At 47.1% G+C, this 9,306-nt stretch overlaps 2 protein-coding genes and 1 non-coding gene across 6 annotated transcripts in view; 1 reads left to right on the top strand and 2 right to left on the bottom strand.

Moving 5' to 3' along the window:
* The window catches only part of NIPSNAP2 (nipsnap homolog 2), a 32,472-nt gene extending 30,955 nt beyond the window's left edge, over positions 1–1,517 (bottom strand). Inside the window, exon 1 of the mRNA XM_040266697.1 lies at positions 1,412–1,517. Within this exon, the coding sequence (XP_040122631.1) occupies positions 1,412–1,517 (106 nt within the window). The remainder of the gene's footprint in view (positions 1–1,411) is intronic.
* Positions 1,518–1,992: 475 nt separating this feature from the next.
* On the top strand, positions 1,993–2,065 carry TRNAA-AGC. Its single transcript has one exon. It is a non-coding gene; the product is annotated as a tRNA-Ala (tRNA).
* Positions 2,066–4,069: 2,004 nt separating this feature from the next.
* Positions 4,070–9,306, bottom strand: part of MRPS17 (mitochondrial ribosomal protein S17) — a 32,392-nt gene continuing 27,155 nt past the window's right edge. The window contains exons 1-3 of one of the 4 annotated variants that reach the window (XM_040260311.1): positions 8,246–8,342; positions 7,545–7,684; positions 4,070–4,514 (exon numbers count right to left, since the gene is read on the bottom strand). In XM_040260311.1, coding sequence (XP_040116245.1) covers positions 4,245–4,514; positions 7,545–7,667 — 393 coding nt within the window. In that variant the 5' untranslated portion in view covers positions 7,668–7,684; positions 8,246–8,342 and the 3' untranslated portion in view covers positions 4,070–4,244. Of the gene's footprint in view, positions 4,515–7,544; positions 7,685–7,891; positions 8,343–9,306 lie in introns of those variants that run through there. The other 3 variants (XM_040260303.1, XM_040260294.1, XM_040260286.1) reach the window with 3 other exon arrangements.

Below are 9,306 nucleotides of genomic sequence, written 5' to 3'. Positions count from 1 at the left end.
GGGGCGCTGTGCGGCCGCAGTGGGTCACCGCGCCGAAGTCCCGCGACTGCGAGAAAGGAGCAGGAAACCGGGGAGGAACCGATTTTGAGACTTTAAGCGCCAGCGATAGGAGTTCGGTGCGCAGCACAGGGTGCGCCAAAGGAACAAGGGCCAGGCTTGTACTTACGTGGAGTGATCCACAAGGAGAGAGTAACACGGTTCCTAGAGGAATCCAGGGCCTGGGGTGCGAAGCTGGGAGGCGGGCTTCTCCCCAAATACCTTGTTTTGGACTTCGCACCATGTAAATATATTGACTTTCAAAAATAAATTACGCTTTAGTAGAAGCATCCTGGGTGGAAGCATAATGAGGTTCTCCTGCGGTCTCAGAACTCCAATGTTCCTGTTGATCTCAGCACCGGTGGCCCGGTCCTCGCCCGCAAGCAGTCCCAGTCCAGTGAGGCAGGGTGTGAGTGTGAGACGGAGAGAAGGGAACCGGGACGGGAAAGCATGTCACCTGCTCTGGTGCCTGGGAAGGGGAACATAGACCCTGGTGTGCTGGCGGGATAGCTCAGTCCCAAGGGAAGGAGGTGACCTGTGCAAGGATGTAGGACAACTCCGCCTGGCCAAGGACACAACTTAAAGGCATGGGCCAGGATGGCACTGTATACCCATGAAACTGCAGCCAAGACAAGGTGGGCAGAGAGAGCTAGATGGCTCTTCCCTGGCGGTCCAGTGGCTAAGACTCCCAATGTAGAGGGCCCAGGTTCCATCCCTGGTCAGGGGACTAGATTCCCACCTGCTGCACTGAAGATGCATGCAGCCAAATAAATATGTAAATATGTAAAAGAGGGGAGCCAGACAGAAAGCGGGGAGAAACAGGGAGGAGCTCCCCAGCTGCCAAGGGGAGCATTTGGAGGCCAGCTGGAGTCCCAAAAGAGGCAAGTGCCCTCAGGATTGGGTGGGGCTGGGAGGTCTCTGCTACCTTCTGGTCTCTGCATAGCAGTGATGCGGTCAATAACTGGGCTTGTGGGACTGGGGTTGGGAGGTGAAGGCAGGAGGAGGAGGCTCTGACTGGGGCAATGTTCTAATATGTTAAGGCAAGGAGCAGCCAGGGACAGAAATGGGTCCTGTGGACAGAGAAGTGACCACACCAGGGAAAGGCAAAGGTGGGAAGGAGGCCCAGGTACTCAGGGGCAGGAGGCTGGAGGCTGAGTTCCTCATTTGGCTGACACTTCTGAGACTGTAGAGGATGCAGAGACCCAACAGGGAGGCTGGGGTGAGCTCTCCCCAGGGCGGAAAGGACACGTCCCGTCAGCACTGTGGGAGGCAAGGCCTCTTCAAGCTAGTGGTGTCCATGTGACTTTCTCACACCTTCCCCTGATTTCTCAGTGCTATTTCTGGAGACAACATCTTTCAAATCTATTTTCCTGACATGTAAACTTGGTAGGCATGTCTTTGCTGACCTGGCTTTTGTGTTTAGTGTTAGGTACCTCGTTCTGCACTTTTTTCCCCACCATCATCTTGCTCTGAAGTTGCATTAACCCGATGCTTTCTCCTGAGGGGAGGGAGGTACTCTTATTTCACAGGTGTGTGGCTTAGGTTAAAATATCATGGGATCAACAGAAGGCATCTTCCTGGAGCAGAAGTTTATGAGATTGTCAGGAAAAATATTTATGTTAAGATAAAAATGACATATGTGTGTACATGTAAACATTTAAAATATTTGAGCTTTTCGAGATAACTTGGACAAGTGTCCGGTTCCCTCCACGGTAACTGGTACCACAGAGCCCCACTTAGATAAAACACTGAGGTGCCTCCCTTTGGCTTACCCTCCCTGGTGCCAAGTCCTGGGAGCCTGGCACATCATCTACCCAATCTCTATTCACTCCCTGCCCAACTTAGTTCAGGTCTTAGGACCAGGTCACTGCCTCCCTCTCATCTTTCTCATTCCTGACACTGATGCTGTTATTCTTACTGTCTCTTATTTACTCTTTAAAAATGTTTCATGGGACTTCCCTGGTGGTCCAGTAGCTAGGACTCTGCACTAGCAATGCAGGGGGCCCAGGTTCGATCCCTGGTCAGGGAACTAGATTCCCACATGCCCCAACTAAGAGTTCACAAGATCCAAATAAGGATCCCTCATGCTACAATGAAGATGGAAGATCCTGAAAGCTGCAACTAAGACCTGGCACAGTCAAATAAATATTTTTTTAAAGTTACATAACCCAGACTTCCCTGGTAGTCCAGTAGTTGACTTTCCACTTCCACTTCAGGGGATGTGGGTTTGATTCCTGGTCAAGGAACCGAGACCCAACATGCCCGCATGCTGTGCAGTATGCACCCCCCCCCGAATGCTGAATAACCCACTACCACTTACAGTATGAAAGTGAAAATATGAGGTGTCAGTCATGTCTGACTCTTTGTGACCCCTGGACTGAAGCCCACCAGGCGCCTCTGTCCATGGATTTCTTCAGGCAAAAATACTAGAGTGGGTTGCTATTCCCTTCTTCAGGGGATCTTCCCAACTTAGGGATTGAACTCGGGTAGCCTGTATTCCATGCAGTTTCTTTACTGTCTGAGCCACGTCTAACTCCTGCCTACTTCTCTACCTGAAGTGCTCACCACTTCCAGAACCCCATAGTTACACTCTTATCCTTTGAGGACTTTATACTCCCTTCCCTCTGCCTGGAATGTTCTTTCTGCATGCCTCACACACTAACCTGGAGACTCTTCCTTTAAGACTCAATTCTAGCATTCTCTCACTTTTTCTGGAAAGTCACCTAACTTCTCCCGCATTCATGTGCTTCCGTGTTTGCCATGAAGGCACCTGTGCATACCTGTCCAGGAGATTATAAACCTGGGGCAGGGTGGGAGAGGGAGGGGGTGGGGGGAGGGCAGGGCCTGGGCTTATTACTGGAAGCCAGTGCTTGCACAATACACTTATTAGCTGACATTGAAATATGCTCCAAGTCCCTTCTGGGAGCTAGAATACTGAAATGTGTAGCTCAGTGTTTCATCAGGTCAAAATCTAAGTTATCATGGTTTATCAATGAACAGCAGTAAAACTCTGAAACTCTCCAACTTCAATGCATGTGTGAAGGACTTCCCTGGAAGTCCAGTGGTTAAGACTCCATGCTCCCGGGAATTAGGGGGGAGAATGGATACGTGTATATGTATGGCTGAGTCTTTTCGCTGTTCACCTGAAACTGTCACAACATTGTTAATTGTTAATTTCTATAGCTGTATACACCAATACAAAACTAAAGGTTTTAAAAAAAAAGACTCTGAGCTCCCAGTGCAGTAGGCAGGGGTTCAATCACTGGTCGGGGAAATAAGATCCCAGTGCTGAAAGATGCAGCTGAGGGGAAAAAAAAAGATGCATGGATGAGAAATTCCACTACTTTATCAATGTATTAGATTTTAAGAACTCAGTCCTATTTAATCCAGCCTAGGATACAGGATAAAAGAAAAATGACAGAATTTTAGTTTTACTTTCTACGTGCCAACATTCTAATTGGCATATTAATTGTTTCTGTCTGTGGTTAAATCAGAGAAAAACTTGAATTTTGAATATATACGATCAAAACTAAATATTCAGGAAATCAGTCCTGAATGTTCATTGGAAGGACTGATGCTGAAGCTGAAACTCCAATACTTTGGCCACCTGATGCAAAGAACTGACTCACTGGAAAAGACCCTGATGCTGGGAAAGATTGAAGGTGGGAGGAGAAGGGGATGACAGAGGATGAGATGGTTGGATGGCATCACTGACTCTATGGACATAAGTTGAGTAGGCTCTGGGAGTTGGTGATGGACAGCGAAGCCTGGTGTGCTGCAGTTCATGGGGTCGCAAAGAGTAGGAAACGACTGAGCAACTGAACTGAACTGAAATATTCACTTAATGTGGTCTTATCTGTTTATGATCTCAAAAGGTTTTTATCTCCCAAAATAAAAGTTTTAAGATAAATTCAAGATTCCTTTGAATGAGAAAAAAATATATACCTTCTAAAACAGTGAGCTTACAGAACAATGTAGTGGATTGCTAGGCATACTCTGTGTAACAGAAAAGTACGTCCACCAAGAAGGAAACCTGAAACATGACCATAAACTTTTATGAAAAATTATAACAAAGACTTTACTTCATTTACTTTTAGTGATTTCATAAATACCAGACGAGAAACTGGACGGTTTGTGAGGAAACAGAAAAATTTTTTCAATAGAGTAAACTCAGAAATTCCCTTTTGGCTTTGTTTTCCGATCCTCCTTCACTGTGTTGTGGAGAGAGTGAGTTCTTCCAGGTTTTTGGCTAGCGGGGTGGTCTCCAGATCAACTGGGCTCTCCAGGTAGGTGGTTCCTGCACAGCGCTTTCCGGTCACTGGATCTATGACTTGGCCAACTTTGAAAACGATCTCAGCCAGTTCATGCTTCACATGCTTTGTTCTTGGGACAGGGAGCGCTTTGAGAAGCACAATATCCCCAACGGTGCACTGCTGGAGAGCATCGTGGGCAAAGTAGGTTTTTCGCTTATTAAAATACTGTTGAGAGAAGGAGGAAACACATCAGTAGTTCCTAGTCATGACCTGGCAAGGTAGTAGACAGTCTGAAAAAGGAATGTCCAGAAAACAAGCTGGGACTTGGGGAAAAGAAATAGGTAATATACTTATGGAACCCACCTTCCAAATCCACCCTGATGCTGGGAAAGATTGAAGGCAAAAGGAGAAGAGGGCGGCTGATGAAGAGATGGTTAGACGGAAATGGCATCACCGACTCAATGGACATGAATTTGAACAAATTCCGAGAGATAGTGGAGGACAGGGAAGACTGGTGGGCTGCAGTCCATGGGATCACAAAGAGTCGGACATGACTTAGCGAATGAGCAACAATATATTTATGGAGGCTTCCAAAGCAAAAATTAGCCGCTTAGTTTCTGGAAAACAACAATGACTTTTCCAGACCTGATCTCGTCCCAGAGTTCTCCAGTCCACTGCCTGCGGTATCCTTGCTCTAAATTATCGTCCTTTTCTACACTATTTAAACTTCCTGGGACTTCCCTGGTGATCCAGTGATTAAGAATCCACCTTCCAATGGAGGGGATGGGGGTTCATGCCCTGGTCAGAGAACTAGGATTCCACATAGTTGCCTCAGGGCAATATGCCTGAGCACCACAACTACTGAGCTCCAGTGTTGCAACAAGAGAAGCTGGAGAGCCTCAACAAAGACCCAGAATAAAAATAAATAAACAAACCCTTCCAGGTAGAGTCTTCTCTCCAGCCAAAAAACACCCGAAGTTATCAAGAGAACAAAATGTTATAATGTATGTAAAGCACTTAGCTCCATGCCTCGGTCAAAGTATTACAAACAAGCCACAGATGAGAACCAGAATCATCTCTTCCTCCAGACAACCCCGCCACAGCAGGTCGTTCCATTTAACAGATAAGAAAAACAAGCTCAGGGAAGTTAAGTAAGGTGCATAGCTAGCAAACAATAGCCAGGGGACTTCCCTGGTGGTCTGGTGGTTAAGAATACGCCTTCCAACGCAGAGGGCATGGGTTTGATTCCTGGTTGGGGAAACTAAGATCCCATATTCCATGGGGCAACTAAGCCCACATGCCCAACTCCAGAGCCGACCTGGTCTGGAGCCCGAGTGCTGCAACTAGAGAGAAGCCCACATAATGCAACTATTAGTAAGACTCGATGTAGCCAAAAATAAATAAATAAACATTAAAAAATAACAAAAACAGCCAGTACACAAACTAAGGTCTTCTAAGACCAATGACCATGCTGTCACTCTTCAGCTTGCTTCTGTGGTTTTATTTTTGTTTTTGCTTTGGGATCAAGCCATTTTATGGAGCAGCTTCGAGGCAGTCAAAGGGCTGGGAGGATAATGAGATTGGCTGTTCTTCTCCTGGCTAGGATCTATCCAGCTTCACAAGACCCTGAAAGGGCCCCTGTATTTTCGATCCTAGATAACAAACAGCACTTGTGCCTACCAGGGTGCCTAACCTTGCAAGCAGAAACATCCCCGGCACTTGCCCCTCCCTCCCTAACACATCTACGTAATTAAGGACTCTGTACCTTCCTGCCCGAAACCTACCTTTTCCACTCCTCTGCTCCAAGGACTGTTTGGTCTCTTTACCATTTCCATCCTACACATTTGCAATAGCCTCCTCACCTATTTCCTTACCTCCCATCTCCTTTTCTCATAGGCTGAAATCAAAACTACGACACAGGAGACTCTTCCCACTCCGACTCCAATCATTCTCGCGTTCATTCAAAGACAAGGCCTACTTAGTGCCAAGCTCTGAGCTCAACCTCGCCAAAGCACTCGCTGCTCCAGTACAGTGTCATGCCTTTTCATGTGTAAGAAATTAATAAACAGAAACTTCAATTACACAGAGTTAAGGGACTTCCCCGGTGATCTTGAAGTTAAGAATCCACCTGCCAGGGCAGGGGAGATGGGCTCAATCCCTGGTTGGGGAACTAAGATTTCACATGCCTCAGGGCAACTAAGCCGGTGCATCACAACTTAATGAGCCCATGGACAGCAATGAAGACCCAGCACGGTCAAAAATAAATAGATTACTAAAACACAAAAACAAAAAACTCAGAATTGGGAGACCAGAAGGGGAAGCTCTCATACCCTGTCATGACAGCAGAGCTCAACAGGAAGAAAGATCTCCTTCTCTTCTTTCCCAGCAACAATTCAGCCAACAAAACGCCACAGACTCTTTGTTTAGCATCCCCTCCCAACTTTCTGTCCCCTCTGTAAAAGCACGCTCCTCTCTTGTCACCTCCGCTTTTGTGGGAGACTGGCATGTCGCTCATCATGGTTGCAGACCCCGATCTGCGATCCCAAGTAAACCTGTTTTTGCTGTATAAATAACTGGCAGTGTATTTGTTTTAGGTGAACACATGGCTAAAGAACTTTCACAAACTATTCACCATGGCTGGAATGACTTCCCTCACTCCTGCCCCCAACCTGGTCTTCTGGATAAAATCTTTTTTTTGGCTGCACTGCATGGCATGTAGGGTCTTCATTCCTAATTGAACCCCTATTGGAAGGTGGAGTCTTGACACTGGACCGCCAAAGAAGTTCCTGGATAAAGTCCTTTTGGAGATTCATCTTGATCTTATATAATCAAGAATGCTCTTGGGACTTCCCCGGTGGTCTAGTGGTGAGGACTTTGTGCTTCCAATGCAGAGGGCATGTGTTCAGTCCCTAGTTGGGGAATGAAGACCCCACATGTGGCCTGGAATGGCCGGGAAAAAAAAAAAAAAGCTTTCCTTTAACAACCAGGGAAGGAAGAATGAGTCTTACCTTCTGCAGTACTCTACACATAGAATGTCTATAGGAGTGTCATCAGATTGAATTGAAATGAACTCTGTGCAGTCTCTAAAATGTGAGGTGAACCAGGAATCATGCACTGTGTTACACCCACCGACCAGCCCAACGCCTGATGGGCAGCACTGGCTCAGCCCATCTTCCCTGACAGTGTGTTTCTGCTCAGAACCCTGAACATGTTGGTGATTCATCAATGCCATCTACAAACAGCGATGTTCCTTACCTTTAATAAATAGGGATCCAGAACAAGTCTGGTCACTCTCACTTTAGCAGTTTTCTGCATTGCTGTCCCAATTACCTTACCCACGATCCATTTGGCATGGACGGATGAACGAACTACGGACATGATGTGGCTTTGGTCACCTGAAAATAAATTCCAAAGTTTAGCCTGACGATTGTGACTCACCAAAAGAATTTTGTCTCTAGAACCGCCCAAGTGCAGAAACAGCTTTACTGGCCTTCTGGAATCACCACTTTATAGAGGTGCTTACACGGTTCACTACTGTAATTTTAACCTCAAGCCTCAGTTTTCCCCTCCACCAAATGGGAATAACAACTGGGCTTACTCACAGAAGTGCTTTGAGGACTTAACCCGTAAGGCGCTCAACAGCGCAAATAAACGCTGACCTTTCCTTGCGTCCCTATTTCTTTCCATCCTCCTGGGCTGCCTCTCCCTAAAGGCTCAGAGCCCGGCTACTTGGGGCGTGCGAGGCTGAGGCGAGGCGGCCCGGGAGTCCACCACACCGGAGACCTTGACTTGGCATTCCTTTCGAGATCAATTAATACTGAGTTCATGTCGCCCAGCCTGGGGAAGGTTTGGGGTGATTGCTCCCTTCGCCCCTGAAACCCGAGGTCACGTAACTCGACTCGCCTCGCCTTGAGGGCTCCCACGCTGCGGCGCTTCGGGACTCGCAAACAACGCACCTCAGAACTCCACAGTTTCGGCGTACGCCCGGCAGAGGGCCGACCGGAGCGTGATGGCGTCACGTCGTACGCAGGTCGCTCCGCCCCAGGCCGCCCGCTCACTGGCTCCGAGTCCTCTCAGTCGTGGGCGGGGTTAGAGACAGGGCTCCACCCACTCCCCCTTAATTGCAGACGCGGGCTGTGGCTCTGCTGAAGAGTTTGATCTCTGCTTTCTGCACCCGTACCTAGTCCAATGCGTCGGGAAGTTGGCCTTTACCTATTCCACTTAGTTTCTCTCTGCTTTTGTTGAGCTCCCAGACATTCGACAAGGCCTTCCAAATAAAAGGAGCTTCATTCATCAAACACTGAAACATTGGAGGCTGCCAAACGCTGAGACTGAAATGCTTAAGCATTTCCACCCCCAGCAGTTGCATTTAAGATAAACTTCTGTAGATCTTTATGTCTGGTATGACTTTAGGTGTTAATTCTCAATACTGTGAGATGGAGAGAAGTCTGGGTACATATATATATATGTGCCAGTTAGGAAGATCTTAGATGGGCCATGAGCAGGCTGCTGCTGATGCCTTAGACAGAACAAAGTCTGGGAATATACGAGGCTCTTGTTAGGAAATTGCTAGATTAGAGGAGACCTAATGGCTAGATCATGGAAAAATCAAGAGAGTTCCAGAAAAACATCTATTTCTGCTTTATTGACTATGCCAAAGCCTTAGACTGTGTGGATCACAATAAACTGTGGAACATTCTGAAAGAGATGGGAATACCGGACCACCTGACCTGCCTCTTGAGAAACTTATATGCAGGTCAGGAAGCAACAGTTAGAACTGGACATGGAACAACAGACTGGTTCCAAATAGGAAAAGGAGTACGTCAAGGCTGTATATTGTCACTCTGCTTATTTGACTTCTATGCAGAGTACATCATGAGAAACGCTGGGCTGGAAGAAGCACAAGCTGGAATCAAGATTGTTGGGAGAAATATCAATAACCTCAGATATGCAGATGACACCACCCTTATGGCAGAAAGTGAAGAGGAACTCAAAAGCCTCTTGATGAAAGTGAAAG

The sequence above is a fragment of the Oryx dammah genome, unplaced genomic scaffold, assembly GCF_014754425.2.
Source record: "Oryx dammah isolate SB20612 unplaced genomic scaffold, SCBI_Odam_1.1 HiC_scaffold_2, whole genome shotgun sequence".
Classification (NCBI taxonomy): Eukaryota; Metazoa; Chordata; class Mammalia; order Artiodactyla; family Bovidae; genus Oryx; species Oryx dammah.
This window is presented reverse-complemented; position numbering and strand designations above follow the sequence as displayed.